At 37.6% G+C, this 20,294-nt stretch overlaps 1 protein-coding gene across 7 annotated transcripts in view; it reads left to right on the top strand.

Moving 5' to 3' along the window:
* The window catches only part of GPC5 (glypican 5), a 1,333,521-nt gene that overhangs the window by 313,038 nt on the left and 1,000,189 nt on the right, over window positions 1-20,294 (top strand). For all 7 annotated transcript variants that reach the window (XR_012378755.1, XR_012378753.1, XR_012378754.1 and 4 more), the window contains exon 5: window positions 12,635-12,760. Coding sequence is in view for 4 of the 7 variants with exons in the window: in XM_073894400.1 (XP_073750501.1) it covers window positions 12,635-12,760 (126 nt within the window). In the remaining 3 variants the exon portion in view is untranslated. The remainder of the gene's footprint in view (window positions 1-12,634; window positions 12,761-20,294) is intronic.

Genomic DNA, 20,294 nt, shown 5'->3' with positions numbered 1-20,294 from the left:
ATCTCCCCCAAACAAAAAAATCAAACTGTGAGTGAAATTCTCCCTGCCTAATATATCTGAGAATATGTTTTCTTTCTTTTTTCCCTCCTTTCAAAAAGTGACTCCTCTGTCCTTTTTTCATTTGCAAAGTCAGTAAACATATGTAGATTTGAAAAATAAAACTTCAAATTCAGCTCCCCCCCTTTTTTTTTTCCACTCAATTTTTGGAGAGGTAAGGAAGATTTAAAGTCATGTCATACTGAAATTGATGATTTTTGTGGGAGTGTATAAAAATGATTTCAGAATTTTTAGAAGAATCTATGGGGCCTAAATCAGGTTGATGAGTGAGGCTTATTTCTCAATTAATTGTATGTAGAAGCATCATGGGTGCTCAGTCGATAGCAAGAGTACTAAACACTTTCTTCCACTTGGTTTTACATAGCAAAAAACATTTCTATCAGTTTAAATCTGTTAATGGCATTGGAAGTGTCTAAATGATGCATATAATAATATGGGAAAACGGAGAACAGGGTACTTATTTTTTTATCCCATTGCACGTTTAAGGGAAATGACAGAGCTGCAATTCCTCCACAATTGTCCTCAAAATAAGAGAAATGTGTTTCTGGGGGGGGGTGGATTATATCATTTGATGGAGGCACTGTTTTTTCTTTGTTTTGTTTTGTTTTTGTTTTTGTTTTCCATCTTCACTCCCAGACACAAATGTATATCAACCATTTCCAGGGCACATCATGATCTCCAGAGTCGTACACGGAAACGCAACTGAATGAAAGTTCAGAGGTAGTCTCAGGACGACTCTTTTTTATTTAGGCCCATATCATAGACTTTCAGATCAAGGTTTCTTCTCAAGAATATGCTTCATTCTGTTTGATGACTTTGAAGATCAGCAGGTCTGAGGTGCTCCTTTGGTTGTGTTGGTTTCACTCTTTTCAGCAAGAATCCTGTTAGACATGAACCCTGTGACTTTCGGGGTCCCACAAATTGAGTAAACTCAAAGGATTTATAATCTTCATTGTATTTGGTTTGTCTGCATTTTCCAATGTAAACTAAGCCTTATGTAAACAAACAGATGTATGAATGATTGTGATGGAAGGAAGTATTATTATAATTCTCATCACATGGACAATATTTTCAGTGTCATACTTGAGCAAAGGTAATTATACATTACTCAGCATTGGTCAGTAATATTCTGTGCCACCCAAACTAGCACCTGGGTTACGTGTAACATTCAAGAGCCATTTCTTTCTAAAATGAGAATTACCAGAATAATAGGAATAAAATTGAAGATGAAAATAACTCATTTTTTCTGAACCCTTTTAATTATAGATTTTCTGACCCTAAAGCCCATCTTTATACCAGAGTTCAGGAACACAAGTATCTGCACTGAGAGACATATAGTAACCGAGGATGCAAGCAAGAACAATTTATACCAGACATATATTGTCCATCAATCAGATAAGTTGGTGGGTAGCAGTGACCAGGAATAGAGGATTGAAATCACAAAATGGAAAAAAAATAAAAAATAAAAAAAAAACCAGAAGAAGGAATGAGGAAGAAGCCCATTTATTGGCAGACTATTAAAGGGAAAGGTTTTTTTATTAGTTTTCTGCTCATGCTGAGAGAGGAAAATATTGTACAGAATATGTTCTCATATCCTCTAAGTCACAGAGTTTATAGTTAAAATGTTAGTAACCATAGAAAACATTTTACTGCAAAAAAGAGTAACATTCAAGATTTGACCTTAAATGCTGAATCTCGGTATAGGTACTCAGTAAATGATTCTTAGTATTAAGGAAGTATACTAGAATCGTTAGATCTGCAAAAATCTTTTGATTTAATCTTCTTATTGGTCTTGACCCAATCATGTCCTAGACGTTTTTTTTTTCCTGTTGAAAAAGCAATAGCATGCTTCCTGAAACCAGTAGAACTGAGCAGATAATTGCATATTTTTACTAAAACGAAAAAAATCATGAGGTAGGAGAAATTATGTCTCACCTCTTTTGGGCTGGATGCTCAAATTTGTTTAAATATTGGACATGTGATCTTGTGTTTATTTTTATAAATCAATTAAGATCTTTGTTTAAAGTCCTTTTTAATGGAGAACAGTCAGGGCTTTTTACGGTACATTTTTACAGTATGGGAAAACGAGATGAGAGTTTTGAAGACCTAGTTTTGACATCAGGTTTAAATCATTCTTTTTAAAGGAGGATGCTTTCAGAAAGGGTGCTTTTTACTGGGACATTTAATGGCAATGTGTTGGGTTTGGAGCATTACTGAAAAGTGAGGAATAGAGGTGTCTCCATTAATTGTGTAGATGGCTGTGACTGTCCCACTCAGAACTGATGTAAAATCACCCCGATGGAGTGTTAAACATAGAGCCCATGTCGAAAAGAATCTTCTGCAGAGAATATCTGAGGATATTGGCATATCTCCAGGGCTCCTTTCCATTTCTTCTTCTCATTCCTTCCCTTGGTGCTCCCCAACCAACTACCCATCTTAACCCCTTCAGCTTTGTTGAGAAAGCACAGTAAATCTTATAAGGAAGGGAAATCATGTCATGTGAACAAGAAGACTTCCTATGAGGAGAAAAAAACCTGGAATCATTTAGTCAGAAAAAAAAAAAAATACCTCTCTTTGAGAATGGTGTGGATCCTTCCGTCACAGCTTCCATAATGAAGAGCGGATTCAAGTGGGGTTCAGAGAGCACACTTTATGAATTTCTCTTTTCAGAAAAATAGGTTTTTTTTTTCTTTTTAAGCAAATACAAGTACAATGTGCTTGTAACACATTTACATTTGTGATAAATGGTGCTACACATTGCATTGCTTTCTCTGTGTCATAGTCACCCTTTTCTACCCACCTTTCCATGTGTCACAAAGTCTATGGAAAGGGGCCAGCAAACTAGATTTCAGTTTTCCCGCTAGCTAATCTGACTGTATAAATTTAATTACTTTCAAGCATTTACAGCAAGAACTGTTACCGCTGTAGAACAGTAATCTAAATATTTTTCTATTTTGACGATTATAAAAATATTTTGTCAAATAGAATGACTTAGTTGAGAATAAAATAAACTTATTAAATATAGATTCAGAAACACAAGAGAAAATAGTTCTTATCTGGAAACGTGTAATTATAGATTTCCTCCGCTGAGTGGGAGATTGACATTTTAAATGTCTGCTGTTTGACAACTGTGGTCAGACATCTCTACAGGGTTGAGCCTGCTCATTAGTGCCACATTAACCTTAACTTTGCCTCAGGCCATTAACTAGCAAACTGCACATTTGACCTTTGTTCGACAGATATTTTCAAACAGTACGGGAAGCGCTGCTTTTAATTTGGGTTCTGTATTATTTGTGGACTGACTTTAGGGGGTAAAAAAAAATCAATACGTGTCATTAAATAAAGGAACGTGTAGTCTGAAACATTCCACAGAGAAAAGTTCCATTTGAAAATAAGATTCTTCTCCAATACTGTTTCAGATAATTAGTTTGGGTCAAAATTAGAAATCATCTCTTTTACATTGTGTTCAGTTGGAAAAAAAGGAGAGGAAGTGACTGTTTATGAATGTTTTAAAATTGAAACAAATTCCTGCTAGATAAAGATATAAGATCGAGAGGGTTGCCTTTTGAATATAGCTCTGTGTTCAGCAACATCTAATGAAATGAAATGCAAAATCAAATGTAAAATCAGGGCCATATGCTTAAGTGAAAACAGCTCCCTGGGAGATCAGCAAAGTTTGAAACATGTGGTTGCCACTCTTTAAGCCAGAGGTATGAGGAACGTATCAGCCTTATTAATTAAAATATAAATTAGTTTAGTGGAATATTTTGGTAGATTACGGTAGAGTTGCTATAGTAAGATTATGGAATATTATACAGCTATATCAAAAAAGTAAGACCAAGATTTATTCATTTGAAATGGGTTAATGATATATTGTCAAGTGAGAAAAGCCAATTGCGTGTCCATGTATACAGCTTGGTCCCAGTTTTGTTAAAACAAACCGTTACTATGTCTTTCTTTATCTCTGTCTGTTTTTGGTTACTTGTTAGCGTGCACATTAGAGCAACTGAAGAAAGCATACCAGGCTGCTAACGTGGGTTACAGATGGACACACTATAGAGGCATGGATATTAACTTGTTCTTCATGTGCCTTTTTTATTCATTGCACTGTTTATGAAAAGCTGTTTATGTTAATTTTATCCTTAAAATTACTAAGTCGATTATAAAATTACTAAAGTCGATTATAATGGTCCAGCCAATCAGAAGCATTGCTCATTTTGATAGTAGTAACTGGGCATTCCTATGTCAACCAAACTATAAATGACACTTCAGGGTGAGTTGCATTTCCTTTCATATTTTTTTTTTTTTTTTACCACGTGATGCATCAGGAGCCCTTTCTGGCACTGCTGGCCTCAAGGGCATGGGAAGCAATGAAGCAATAACTATGCTGGTCCATGTTTCTCCCTTGCCTTTAGTAAGCTCAGGGCAAACAAGGCTGCAAGCTATGAATGATCAATTGTGCCACAGCCTTCTTCCTCTTTATGGTGCTAGCACAGTGGACAAAGCTGCTCATTAGCCAGGGAGCAGAATTTGCCCCGCTCCCTGCGTCCTTCACCAGACCTTTCAGACTGGTAGAAATATACAGATAAATCCTGTTTAAACATAGTGTCTTCTAAGTGCAGATTTTGGCAGACAGAAGTGATCTATCTGTGTTTTCTGGTCTAAGAATCTACTGATTGTGTTCCGTTAACAGGGTGATAATTTCAGGAAAATTTTTGAAACGGATGGAACTATTCTTCTATATAAAGATTCATTCAGCTTTGATTTATCAGATATTCAGTATCAGCTGACTTGGCTAAGTGATGGCATGTTTACTAATGATTATTTAGTTAATTAGTGAAAGATGTTGAGGTCTGCTACGAATAAATTCCTGAGTAGATAACTTCCTCGCTTTTCACATGTTTTTACCTTCTCTGATTTTTGCTTTTCCTTAGTTTCAAAATAAGAGAACTAGACTAAATCATGGGTCCTCTACCCTGGCCACACATATGGATCTTATAGGAAGCTTCCAGAAACACTTGGATGCCCAGGTCCCACTCCAGACCAATACATCTGAATGAGGGAAAATCTAGGAGTTAGAGTTTAAATATTTCCTTGGCGATGACAATGTGCAGTTAGGACAAAAAGCCCCTGGAACAGATGGTCTCAGGCTCTTTCTGTTTTTGTAACACAGTCTATCTGTGAGGTATTAATTATGATAGCTGTCTTACAGAGCAGTGTGACTAAATATTATGTCCCCACATATTAATTTCAGCAGCTCATATATATGCACTCCGACTTGAGCCTGTGTAGTCTCGCACAGCTTGAGGTCCTGCCCTTTTAAGTTCTTCATCTTCTAATGCAGCACACGAGGAAGGTCTGTTTCTCCACAGTCTAGGAATGGGTTCTCTAATTTCAAGTTTCCCAAGTCAACTGGATCCTTCAAGGAATTTCAATTATTGTTATCATTTAAAAAATGCTTTTCTTTTAGAAACTTCTAATTCTGGCACGGTTAAAAACTCAGACGGCATCTGGGACCAATTCCAGGGAGAATTTGTTGATGGCCTGTTGGGTACCAAACTGTGACCCAAACCCTGGGGATATAAAGAAGACATGGCTCTTGCCTGTATTGAACGAGCCCTCTACCCAGGGAGACAGACGTGCGAACATTAGGGATTATAGTATCAGATAGCCAGGACTGTGAAACAGACGCCAAGTGCTGTGTAAGAAACAAGGATGAGCAAACACAACTGTGCATACTGGTCAGACAAGGACGTAGAAGGCAGATGAGCTTTAAGCTGGATCTTGAAGGACGGGCAGAAGTTTGGGAGAATGATGGCGGAAAAGGCTGTCCAGGGTTAGAGGAAGCTGCATGTGCTAAACTCAGAATCTTATCCTGTAAATATGGAAGTGTCTTCTGCTGTGTGAGTATACGTGTGCAGTTTTGGCTGGGGTGTGTGAGTGGAGGGAAGGAGGACTGACATGGGAGGCTAAGGGATGGAGAGTAGAGAGATTATGTGCCATGGTAAGACATTTTATCTGAATCGTTAGGGTTGTAAAATGGTAAAGTGTTGGGCTGATTTCTGGTTACAACATGGGACATGCAGTGAACAGAAGACAGGAGGGCAAAACTCGACAGGGAGGTCATTTGTTAAACTGTTGCAGGCCCAAATGAGAAAGTATTAATTTGTATACGGCCTTGACATAGATGCTTTGAATAAATATTTTGACAAAGAATGTTTTTCTGTTTTTTTTAATATTTTAAAAATTTAAAAAAATATTTTCTGTTACTGGCAAGACTAATATGTCTGAAGATTAAGGTGAACAGCGGACATTTGTAACATAGCCCATCAAGGATAATTAGCTGGAAATTTTAGCATCTCCCTACATTTATTATGCTCCTAGTTTTAACTGGAAAGACTCTCATAACTGTAGAAAAATAATTGCATGGATATAGTCACCCTTCCCGGAAGTTAAATTTTGAATCATCCAAAGAATAGAGTATTTTACTCATTGAGACTTTTCATGCAAAACTTGAAAAGGAGGCATGATGGTGTGCAGCAGGCCAAGGATTGACCTGGGAACTGAAGTATGGATTCTTGTAATAGGACCAACATTAATTGGCTCTGTGGCAGTAGATACATCTTTTTTACCTCATTATAGCTACTGGTGCTTTATCCCCTTCATTTCCCAATTCAGTTTTTTCTATATCCAGTGTAGATCCCTTGGCCCTCCAGTGCAACCACTTCTTGCAACAAATGCTGCTCTTAATTCCTGTGACCTAAAAACCTCCAAACACAGAATATAAAGTTCTGAAGCAGGATCTCCCTTCAGATTTCTGTCTTCACAAACCAAAACTTTATCTTAACTTCCATAGACTTTCTTCAGTCCTTTATAGTCTTAGAGAATTTGTTCCAAAGCTAATCTCTTTAAAGTAACTCTTCCTCTCTCTTCAGAATTTGTGATCTATCAATTTTTAATTTTTCTTTTTCTATCTTTTTATCAATTAAGAAAGACTAAGTTATGATATGGTAGCAAACAACCTAACCTTGGTTCAAAAGCGTTTTCCTTCACATTTTAGCCTGTTCACATTTTGGACCAGCAGGGGGCGCTGCTCAAGGGGCCCTTGATTTAAGCCTCTGAATGACCAACCAGCCTCCCTGTGACACATTGCCAGCCGTCAGGGGAGAGGGAAACAGAAGTTGGCAAAACCACATTGGTTCTTAAAGCTTAAGCTTGAAGGGTACATACATCACTCTGCATACACTTCCTAGAACCCAGAGCAAGTCACATACTAAAGCTAGCTTCAGAGTGGCTTTGTGCCCAGAATGTAGAGAACTGGGATATTTCCGAACAATCTAATGAACCACAAACCCTTGCTATCTCCTTCCCTTTCATACACAAATATTTTCAAATCTCTTGCATATTCACACAGACACACACACAGACACACACACAAAACTCCCTTAATGTTCGTCTTTGGGACTCTACTCTTAGTTTCTCACTTTCTCTTTAATATTCATCATACTGCAAATCTGAAGGCCATTACTCAATTTCAAATGCTTTCATTATTGTATTAGTTTGCTAGGCCTGCCATAACAAAGTACCACAGACCAGGTGGCTTAAACAACAGGCACCAATGTTCTCACAGTTCTGGAAGCTGGAAGTCCAAGATCAAGATGCTGACAGGTTTGGTTTCTCCTAAGGTTTCTCTCTTTGTCTTGCAGACGGCTGCTTCCGCTGTGCGTCCTCATATGGCCTCTCCTCTGTGCACATGCACCCCTCCCATCTCTTCTTGTTATTAGGACACCAGTCCTAGTGAATTAGGATCTACCCATATGACCTCATTTGAGCCTATTTACCTTTTAAAGGCCTTGTCTCAATGTACGAATTTTTGAGGGACCACATATAAAGGACATTTTCATTATTTTAAGTAACCTCTCATAATGGCATTTTACACTGTGGGGAATCTCTCTAGGTTCAAATTCCCTTATTCTTTAATGTTCACAGCTCTTATCACTGGAGATTTTCTTCCTTTGCTCAATGTACTTCAGAGTTCCTTTGACTTTTTCTTACTACCTGTTATTTGCCTGAGAGATTTCATCCACATTCATGACATCAGTCACCACCTCTAGAGATAATGACTCTCACATCACGCACCCAGTCCCCTGATTCCAAGGTTACATATCCAACAGCAAACATCCATGGTATTCACGGTTCTCGTACCAGTAGCTGCAGCATCATCTGAGTGCTTCATTGAAATGTAGAATCTTGGGCTCTACCCCAGGACTATTGAGTCTGCATTATGGCAAGATCCCCAGATGATGTTACACGTAGTAGGTCTGAAAGTAGCATTTTACATGATTTCTCTTTCTGTATGTTCCAAAGAAATCGCAAACTGAACATAGCGTAGACTTAATTATTAATTAGTTTTAACTCTTATTAATTTAATTACTAATTATTGAGCTTACTATAAGCCTCCACAGCTTTAAGATCTATATCGGTGAGTAAAACCAAAAAAAAAAAAAAAAAAAGGCCCTGCCTGCCTGAATCTTTTCTTCTAGCATGGGAGACAGATCAGAAACAGTAAAACATAGTAAGTAAGTACATGACATGCTCGAATAGACAGTGATATGTGCCACAGAAAGATGAAAATATTGAACAGGAGAAGAGCAATCCTAAGTGTAGTGTGGGACATTGAAAGAGTTGTGTTTCCCTTCCTTTATTTCTTGTCTCAGTGAATAGCACTGAGATAATCATCCCCTCAGTCACCTTAGGGGGGTGAGAAAGACAGTTAGGAGTTATATTAAAACTTTTACTTTTACTGTCAGTTCTAGATTCCTAATGTCTTCCAGATCTAACACTTTTCATGATGCTCACTGACAGGTGTTTTTTTCTCATCCTCATATTTCGTCCCCCGAGTCTTGGTTATAGCCCGCTAAGTGACCTCACTGACTTTCTACCTATTTCCACAATACTGTCACGAGGCCATCACTTGCTTGCTGGAAAACTTTTAATGGCTCCCACTGCCTTCTGAAGAAAACTGAAACAGTTTTTTGGTGATCAATAAGGCTGATTACAAACTGGCGTCTTCCTACCTTTTAACTATAATTCCCATAAGCCCACTCCCCACTTCCTAACTGCATATGACTCTCGGAATATACAAGATTCTCTTTCCTCTTTACATTTGCTTATTGTTTTTTGTTTGTTTGCTTTTTTTTTTTTTGCATGAAATACTGAAGTAGTATCTTGTTTGTACATATTTCCTGATTCCTTCTCTGTGCTCAAATGCGGCACTATTAACACTGTGTTATTATTGCAGATTTTCACCAGAAAGTGCATTCTTAGAAGGTAGGGACTGTCTTATTAAGCTATAGCGCCAACACGGAGCTTGGTACTCAATAGTGTTTAGTGGTTTGTGACAAGTAACTTTATAGAGTAAAGTTATAGCTGCTTTATAGAGTGAATGGAAATCTTCTAGGATATGATGCTTTCAGAGGGAACTCATGCAGAGGCCTGAAGGTATGTTTGGGGAACAGTAAGTCTCTCACTTTTGTGGAAGCCTAAAGTTTGGTTTGCTTTGCTGCTGAAATGGAGGTGAGAGAGGGTGCCTTATATGCCTTTCCAAGAAATTTGGATTTTCTCCTGTAGAGAAGAGAGAGCCATTGATGGCTTTAAACAAATGAGTGACATAGTCTGGGGGATATCACATTTGAATTTTAAGAGGTGGATTTCTTGGAGGATGAGAGGTGATTGTCAAGGAAGAGATTAGAGTGCAGTAATTCCAGAGAGATGATAAGGGCTTCACCGAAGGCCATGAGGGTAGCATGGGGAAAGAGGACTAGGCAAGAAAGATGTAAAGCTTTACCCAGTATGATCTACTGGTTGTGAAGGCACCATTCACTGAGATTGGAGGAAGAGGTTTGGGGTCCATAAGAAATATCAATTCAGTTTTATCTCATCAATTTGGAGATCTCAACATTCCAGTCATTTGTACCAGGGCTCTTCATTTCTCGAAGACTCTTTGATTCCGAATAGGTGATCATTTATAGTAAACAGAATTCAGGACAGAAGTCACACATCTTTCCATTTATTAAACCCCACCCCTCTAGGAAAGAATCAGTTGGCTTCATCCATTATGTTTTAGTAGCTGCAACATTGGAATTGGTATTTGTTCATGCATTCCAGTTAGTAGGAATAGGGCCCTCATGGGGTGGGAAGGGGGACTTATTTTCTAGTAGAGGAAACCAACTTAAAGTATAAATAAGTATAGGGGCACCTGGTGCCCCTATCGATTAAGCCATCTGACTCTTGATTTTGGCTCAGGTCGTGATCTTAGGGGCTTAAGATCAAGCCCGGTGTTGGGCACTGTGCTGGGCGTGGAGCCTGTTTAAGAGTCTTTCTCTCCCTCTCCCTCTCCCTCTGCCTCTCCCCCTAAAAAAAAGTATAAATAAGTATAAATGAGTGGTTACTATGCTCGTGAGAAAATACAGCATACTTTATTGGGGGAATTGAGTATAAGTTAGAAGTCAGATTTATACTTCCTGCAGTCATGTTATTACATGTCTGATCGAGCTTTGCTAAAAGTTTGGTTAAATACTCACCAAACATTTGCTGTGGGAACTTCAGATCTCTCTGATTTCAGATGTTACATATTTGAAAATGACATTTATCCTTCCTATAGATTGGTAGTTACTCATAACTCCAGCCATTTACACAAAGAGCTCTTTGGAAACCGCTAAGAGAGAGAATTTTAAAATTAATACAGTTGAGCATCAGTGCTGTCAAAATCGGATTTAATTTTTTTTTAAATTTGCTCATTTCAGCTATAATTTAGAGCCACCCTCCTCTGTGATCTCATTTTTAAAGCAGGTATTTTTAAAATATCAGTGGGGGATGCAATTTTATAACTGCTGCATTTTAACTACTCAACCTATGGATTTCTGGTTTGCTTTCTTTCTCCTGTCCCTGTATTTTAGTCCAGAGGACATGTCTTCTGTATTAAGTTAGTGGCTTTTCATTTCATTGTCCAAAACTTTAGTTTATGTTTAAAAAGTTCAGAAGTATAGTTTTTAGGACTTGGTTTTCTGAAATGCTAAAATTCAGGTTCTTAGGACCTCAAAACTTTGATTTTAAAACTTGAAAGTTTTGGCTTTTTAAGTTAAAAAGCCAACTACTTTTTTGTTGAATTTTCCCTTCCGATAATTAATGGGGGAAAGAGATGTAGTATGAGAGGGGGGAAGAAAAGTCAATGTATTAAATAATATTCCTTCCAACAACTTTTATTTTCGTGCTTTTGAAACGTGTTATGTATTTGGGGTTTTTTGTATTTAGTGAATGATGTAGGAGAAACGTTAGGGTTTAAAGCTGATGGCCAAGAAAGAATTATTGAGATGCCTTTGGTGCAAAAAGATGGTTTTATTAAAGCTCGGGGACAGGACCCGTGGGCGGAAAGAGCTGCACGGGGTTCATGAGAAGTGGCCCATTGTGTACTTTCAAGTTGGGAGGGAGTTGGGGATAGCATGTAAGTCTCCCAGGTATTTTGGAAGCAAGGTTTCCAGGAACTTCAGGGGGCTTAGCTGTTGGGAAAGTGCCATTTATTACTGTCTAATAAAATCTGAGTCATGAGACCCTTCAAATGTATATCATATGCTTGGGGGATGATTGCCAACATGTATCTTGGGGGGTAGAGATATAGGAAATTTCCAAAGGAATTTTTAGGGTCAGGCTAAGATAGGCCTGTTGCCCTTAGCAAAGTATTAACATCCAGGCAATTGAGTCCCTAGAGGAAGGTCACTCTGCCTGTTTCAAGGACTTGTCAATGGGCTGTAGGTAGTAAGGAAATTTAATAATTTTTCTTCTGCCTCTGTTTCCCACATCAGTGAAGACATACTATTTTATGTTGTTAAACACCAAAGAGAAGACCCAGATAGGAAAACCACCCAAGTTTAATAAACTTTTAATCAGTAAGCAATTGATTAGCTTGTTAATCAATTTCTGATATTTCTGTATAGAAAAGTAAGTAGTATCACTGTGATTTAGATGGCACACCTAGTAAAGGCTTTTAGGGATACTTAGATAAAGTGGGATGCGTGTGTGTATGTACTCTTCACGACTTCTCGGACTGGATTATATAAAATTCATACCCTGTGAAAACTTGGATTCAAAAGAGTAAATTTGGGGTACCTGGGTGGCTCAGTCGGTTGGGCGTCTGCCTTCCGCTCGGGTCATGATCCCAAGATCCTGGGATCGAGCCCCGCATCGGGTTCCCTGCTCGGCGGGAAGCCTGCTTCTCCCTCTCCCACTCCCCCTGCTTGTGTTCCCTCTCTCGTTGTGTCTCTCTCTCTCAAATAAATAAATAAAATCTTTAAAAACAACAACAACAACAACAAAGAGTAAATTTGAATACTAGCATTCTTTTTTAAAAAAAATACCGTATTTATCTTGATTGTTAGAAAAGTATTGAGAATATATAAAAAATAAGCAGTGAAAATAAAAAAAGTGCATTCTGTATATCATGCATAACAAATTATGCCATTTATATTGGCATTTTTTGTGGATTTCTGGTTTTAATTGTTTTCTTTGTTTTCCCATTCAGAGAATTTATCAACAGTCTTCGACTGTACAGGACGTTCTATGGAGGCCTGGCTGATGAGCTTTGTGTTAATGAATTAGCCGCTGCTGATGGGCTGCCGTGCTGGAATGGGGAAGATATAGTAAAAAGGTATTTTATGTGTAGTGGTCTGTGAAAATATCATGGCTCTTTTCATCCTTGCTTTCTTTTCCTGGGTCTTGAATGGACCACTTCAGTTTTAACTTTGCCCCATAGGTTAGAGTTTACATCAGTTTCGTCTCTTTAGTTTCTTAGAAATAGATTTGATCCTTTTTGACTTTTTAGAAATGTGATAACAATTCTGTGGTGTTTGAACATTCTTTCTTCCTTTCTACCTATCTCAGACTTACCAATAATCCATTTTTTCGATAAGTATTATTTACCTTCTGTCCAATCTGTCTTGTTTATCAAGTATCTTACTTTTTTCATTTAGCTTTATGAATTCTAGAAAGTGAAGAAATTCAGTGAAATGTGAATACCTGTGCAAAGATTCATGGATATATGAATATGAGTCTCAGCAGTGTTAATATGTCCGTCCTACAATTGTCTCTTTGTGTATGTGTGTATGTGCATGTGAGTATCTATGTTAGAGTGGGGGTACGTCCATGTGTGTCTGTTTGAAGCATTATTTATTTGTGTGTTGTCAATTGTTCTCAAGCTCAGGAGTGAAATTTTTTACCATTTTTTTCCTCATTGTCTAGAATTTCTTTGACATTTTCTTTTCCTTTGCTTCCTATAACTGATCGTACTCTGAAATAATCTCCTGATCTTGAGAAAGTCCTAAATTCTCCCTCCATAATATATAACAGTGGTCATTAATAATTCGTTGGGAATTGCTCTTTTGATTTTCCAGTGCTGATGATTGTTACAGAATGTTGGCTTGGGTTGCATTTGAACTTGAATGTTTTCATGTATTTTATTTTGAACAATCTGCAAAAAGAGAAATAGGGTGTTAAGTTTTCTGATTTACAAACATGCCTACTCCACATGAAGATAGGTGGTTTAGTTACCACAAGAGCGATAAGTTGAACTGAAATATCATTAGCTAAAAAAAGAAGTCATTAGCAAATTAAGCTTACCATGACAAACATATACTCCAATTAAATACATTTAAATAATAAAAACTGTTTATGTATTTCTGTGTGATCATATTTATTATAGTTAAAGCTTATTTCCTGATACAATAAATGATTATTTTGTAGTTTATATCTGAGTGTCTCATAGAGATTCTTAGATTTTGCAGAAAAAATTATTAACTACAGGAACATAATTAAATTTAAATATAATATTTGGCTGACATGGCTAGTGTTCTTTGTTCATTATGTTCTTTGGATGTTAGAACATATTTTCTAAATTTACCTTTCTTGCCTTTCTTGAGAGCACTCATAGTATGCCTGGAACTGATTTCTTTTAGTCTCATGTCACTGAAAATTCTGCCACTTAGATCTAATAATTAAATTATACTTTGACTTCTGCTTTCTCCTCTCAGTTTGTTCAAGCTGGAATTGAACTTTTTGTGTATTAACACAAGGGCTAAAGAGAATCCCATGGTGATTAATGAAAGATTTAGTATATTATATAAAAACGTGATATATTGCATTCCACTAGATCATCTCGTTCTAGAGTGCTACAAGAACCTTAGTGTCAGCTTGCCCCACTCCTCTCGACTGTTTGGTCTGGAGTTTGTATAACAGGAAATGCTACTGGGGAAATCAATGATTTGGGAAAACTTTAGAGAGATCGTATTTTCAACTCAAAGAATATATTTTCTTCTATATCGTGTATTTCTTAAGACCTCATTCATGGTTTAGGAATAAAAAAAAAAAAAGCTCATCTTTAGCAAGAATTCTCTGTACAAAGTATCCACATTTCTGATAAAGAAAATGAGGCATTCTCATGATTCTCATTTGCTTCCAGCTTAATCTCCCCTTCGCTGTACCACCCAGCCTCCTGTCGGCCACTTCCAAGTGCACTGTTCGACTCCACTCTCCTGAGAACACCTTACACTTTGCCTTAATCTTCTCTCAAACAACCCTTCTACCTCATCACCTTAACTGTCACTTTCCTATCCTTGAGAATATTTCTTCAGGTCCATCCACTACCCACTTCCACTCCTCTTGGCTCACCTGCTGGCAGACAGGCCTCACACACTGGCTGTCTAGCGCCATCTCCGCGCAACTTTCAAAATGAACATTTTTCAGCCCTGATTATTTTCTGGCAGTCAGCCAAGGTTTTGCAAGCATTATCTCATTTAATTCTCCCAAAACTTGACTCCCTCATGCTCCAAAGCAAGCTGATTGGGCGGTATCTCTTTTCTATTTGATCTTGAGAAAACTCTCTTGTATGCTTGACTTTTTTTAAAAAAAAAACTATATTATTTGAATTGTATTTTTATTTGTGGCTCAGCCAATTCTTGACATAAACATACAGCAGGACATTTTTTCCCCTTCAGGGCAAAGTCAGTGCTAAAACCTAAATATCCATCACATCTGTTTAATTGTGGTGCCTTCACCATGGAATATTATGCGTTTGTCAAAAACTGTGCATATTTTTATCTGCTAATGTGGAATAATTTCAAATAATTATTAAATTAAAAATAGTTAAAACTAAGATATTACATATTTTACCAGCAGATCTGAATAAATAAAAAAAAGCAATATTGGCTCTGCATAGAATATTTTTGGACAGTTACATGGAAACTGCTAATATACTTAAGAAGTACTGGGTTTTTTTTTATTTGCATTGTATTTATGATTAAGGAGAACAGATGTTGCAGTGATGTTAGAATTATGGGATGTTATTGTTTTCTTCTTTTTATAATGCTTTTTTTGAAGTGAAAGTGCTATTTTTACATAGAATTTCTAGCTAAGTTGGATTTTCGTAGTAATTTTGTGGTATAGTTTTATCAAAGCAGTAATGGGTATGGGTAAATACTGAACTAGTGAGTTTGTGTAAGAAGTCTTCAACATAAAGTCAAGTCCTGATGAATGTTGCAATCTTGATTTATTAGCTACTTTCTCCTAAAGAAAAAAGGAAGCATAGCAGTGATCACTGTTCAAAAGCACTATGATCCTCAAATAAAACATTCATTTCGGAGATCTGCACTAAGTTGAGATAAGTAATGCCATCACATTGTGAAGAAATGAGTATCAAGTGAATGTATACTACATTTGGGGATGATAGTAGTTTTTCCTTTCTTATGGTGGATTATAATACTCATCAGATTCATCCTAGAGAAATTATGCCGCATCAATAGGATAAATTGGTGTCCAAGACTGAGTCTATCATTCATTGTAAGAGCAAAGTGATTATTTTGGCAAGACTTCTTCTCCTGAAGGCATTTTTTAGGAGATGATTGATAAGAGTATTTATGTGCACAGACGTGCTGTCTCAAAGAATAGGAGAGCCATACTGATTGTTTCAATATTATGACAGTCCTATAAAATTGAGTGAAATTACCTTTGTGCTCATCAAAAGAGGTGGAATTCCTTTGTGATTGTAGCTGAAAATATCTCAAGTATCTGTAGTATATAAGGAGTGTTTAATTTGTGAAACAAAACATCTACTTTAACTCAAATGATTTCAAAGACAGCATGCATGCCCTGTACTCTGCGGCCACATTGGGATCAACAGTTCAAAGAATTTCTGGTTTAAGATGAAAATGTATTACCGAATTCCATGCAGTCTCTCTCTCTCAAAGTCCCTCTTATCTGCCCCTCCTGTCACTGCATCATGAAACAAAATTGTTCTCTGAAAGGCGTGTTGTGTCAGTCTTTCTGTTCTCAGAGCTCTGTTCTCAGTTCTCTGTGATTACAAATTGATTGTTTGATGGTTTGCACTTCGGCTTTCTGAGTATTGATGTGCAGGTGACAGCTACTTAATTACCAGGGCTTCCTTTTCCTTTCTGATTAATAGACGGTTAATTCAGTTACTCTCCCTCAGTCTCTGGGAATTTATGACCTGCACAGCAACTCTCAGACTAGCCAGTAGCTGTGAGGTGTCCTCCTGAAATTAATAATCCACATGATTTCTACTTCGTCTTGAGTTATTGTTCCTTAATGCTTCTTTCATAATTCAGTGTTTTCCTTTCAAACTGTTATGATAAGGTGCCCCTTCCAACAGAATAAAATTGAATTTTTAAAAATCAGATAAAAATATAAAACCTTACAAGTCTCCGAGTCTTTATACTTCTCTGTTATCAGATTTCCAGACAATGATATTTTTCCTGGAGATGTATGTGTGTGTGTGTGTGTGTGTGTGTGTGTGTGTGTGTGTGTGTATTATATATATATATATATATATATCTCCAAATAGACCTGTGTGTTTATTTTTTATTTATCAGAATATATCTGTGTGTGTGTGTATATATATATATATATATATACACACACACACACATATATAGATAGATATCCGAATATATCTGTGTATTTATTTTGTGATACAAAGCTGCTGGCTGATCCTTGTATGCACCTCCTTGGTTCATACATTTCTTTAAAAACTTAATTTTTTTTATTTTTAATTGAAGTATAAATATAATACCTTGTAACCTCATTTTTTCCCCTTTACATTATATATCTGAAAAACTACTCATCTTCAATCTTTCTTCTTCCTGACCTTGCTGCATTCAACTATATTTTATTTATCTCTTTTTTTTTTTTTTTAAACACCTGGCCTTGTTTCCAAATGTTGGGGACAACAAAGCAATCAGTTCTCAGGATTGTTCTGATTTTCATTAATGTAACACCTAGTTGCTTTTCCTGTGTTGCTTGTGCAAAGGCAGTATGTTCTTCGTGACTTAAACAACAATCTGTTTTGGCTGGGCGACTGCCTTAGGCTCAGGTCATGATCCCGGAGTCCTGGGATCGAGTCCCACGTTGGGCTCCCAGCTCAGCGAGGAGCCTGCTTTTCCCTCTGACCCTCTCCCCTCTCATGCTGTTTCTCTCTCTCTCTCGAATAAATAAATAAGTAAAATATTTAAAAAAAAATTAAAAAAACAAACAACAACAACAACAAAAACAACAATCTGTTTTGTATTTCCTTTTCCCCCCCTTGAAATTTCGATCTATTCAATCAGGTTTCTAATATTGTTGGAGTAGACCTTCATTATAATCATCATTATTATCATACCTATGGCCCATCTGATGTGGTTCAGAATTCAAAGAGGCTTAAGAGATGTGGTTAGGAGACATCCCACCCTGGCCCCATCACAGCAGTCTACCGTGGGCTCTGAGTTTCCCACTATTAATGGAATGATTTTCAACTACATTATTTTCTGCATGCAGCTGTATGTCCAGCTTTGCCAAACTCCCACTTTAATCTGGAGTCCTCATGAAACAAGTCCCCTCATTTGTGTTTGTTCATAACCTCTAACTCCACCGTGACGCCTCTCATACTTTTTGCATTTATATGTCATAGATCTTCTTTCTTCTTATCTACTGCAATTTCTTTCATAACAGAACTCCTGTATTACCTGACAAGTTAAGAATGATTAGTATCATTGAACACCTATCAGTAATTTTTTAAAGATAAGAGGACTCTGAGGAACACGAAATTTTACAAGTGTTATTGAGAACTGAGAGATTTGGGGGTTGGGGAGGTGGCATGGTGATAAGACTCTGGTGGGTAATATGTGGGTTTAAAACTGAGTGCTGAAAGATGAGAAGAAATAAGATGAGTCGTAAGAGTTTCTGCCTATGGCTGACTCTAGATGTTGATTGGTTTGCTTTCTGACTTAACCTTAAAATCATGCCTGTCTCATTGTGTGCATTTCCGTAGTTGTTTTGGGAAAACCAGAGTCTAAAGAATTCTAAGAAGTTCATGTATTCTGGGTTAGAGACATACTAGGTGTGATTATTTTTATCACAGATGAGGCCTCTGGGTTGGGGGTGGATAAAAGTGCCAAGGCCTGCCCAAGGTCAAAAGCCTGAGTTTATAATCCTCAGTAAGGGACAAACTGAAATATTTTTGCTCTTTTGTGAAAAAAATAAAAAAAAGTATGGTTTTAGATATAAGGGACTGTCCAGTTCATCCCATTGCAGAATACACATTTCAGGTCCAACAGGACAAATGCAGGAATGGCTGACATGTCGGCTTTGCAGACTTCTTGGTTGTGTACAGTCTCTCTCTGCCTTACTCTAGTACACTCGCTTGGCAAATAATTTTTCTTTGAGTGGTGCCTGCAGTAGTTTGGTTCTGTAGAAAATGACATAGACAGTAGCAAGAGGATGCGCTTTGTATCAACTTTGCTCCAAGTCCTGACTTTCCTAACTAGTGTTAAAACCTAGGAAAATATCCATTTTTTTTCCAGGTCAATATACACATTTTGGTCTTTTCTAAAAATGCTCCATTAATTTGGTAATAATTGCATGTTATCCCATCTTCTGAACTGAGATGTTTCTTCTGAATCCCTCTTCCCTGGCTTACTGGCTTAGTAGCCTCATGTCTCCTGTTAAGTGTGTAATCGTTATATTCAGGGAGTTGGACTCAGAAAGGTGAGAGTGGGAACTGCTTCATTAAACCCCCTCAGAAGGCTCCTGTCTACCGTGTCCCTAGAATGAAGTCATGGCCAATTCTCAAAAGCCTTTGGTCACAATTAATGTCTAAAGGACTTTTTATTGTCATTAGTCCCACAACCAGTGTAAATTTAGTAATTAAATTCAGTCCCATAAAAAGTCTAAATTCTGTAACAAAAAGGTCTAATCCAACTTAATAATCAAAACTCCAAGTGGTCATTTCTCCCCATTCCTCAGTCGGGTACTGAGTCAGTCTAGGAGGTGCCTGTGGTGGGGAGTGGACAACCTTGTGTTCTCCTCGTCCACACACTGACCTCATGTTCTCCTTGACCTCCAGGCAGTGTTTCCAGCTCCCCCATGTTAGGAGCTTGAGGGATGATGGGGCAGAAGTGAGAGAGAAGAGGAAGTTCCTTTCGACTGATAATTTTGTATTTCTCGCTACTGAGTCCTAGCTTGGCAGGTGTGAAGAGCTGATCTAAGGCTTTGTGGGCTCAAGACAATGCCTCCTCCCCATTTTTCTTCCTCTGATGGTAAACCTCTGGCTTCTTGCTGCTGAGATCTTCTGGTGGGGTCTTGTTCTCCAACATGATCTTCTCTAGACCATAGAAACACTGCTTCTCTCTCTCTGGCTTCTGGTGGGAGTATGGCCTATGCCCTGCGTAGCTACATCTCGTTACTCTGCTGCTAGGTGGGGACCTTCCTCCATGGGGCTGCTGTTCTTAGGCATAGATCTACTACCAGTCCTTTTAATCTTTTCAAACTCCAAGGATCCCTAAAGCCTCTCTCACTTAGGATGAATGAATGGGAGAATGCCACAGCTGTCCCAACAAGTTTCTTCAAAGAAATTCTCTCCTTCGGCCTCCTCAACCTCAATCTTTTTATACAATTAAGGTGGATATGAAGATGAACTGAAAACAGGTTTTAGTCATCTGCTTTTCTTATCTAACACCTGAGTTTGGGATCCCATCTATTGTCTTGTTCTTGGCTGAAATGGAAACAGAAAGAGGGCTATTTTAGATCTTTTTGCATGCATTTGGAACTGGTGTGTAGGAAACAGAAAACTAGATTCTATGTTCAGAACACTGCAGTAGCCCTCGAATGATATGCAAATGTAAGACATTGTCCCCACC

The sequence above is a fragment of the Callorhinus ursinus genome, unplaced genomic scaffold, assembly GCF_003265705.2.
Source record: "Callorhinus ursinus isolate GAN/ISIS: 27379988/994484 unplaced genomic scaffold, GSC_fseal_2.0 scaffold7, whole genome shotgun sequence".
Classification (NCBI taxonomy): Eukaryota; Metazoa; Chordata; class Mammalia; order Carnivora; family Otariidae; genus Callorhinus; species Callorhinus ursinus.
The sequence above is the reverse complement of the archived record's forward strand: the minus strand, read 5'-3'. Positions and strand labels throughout refer to the sequence as shown.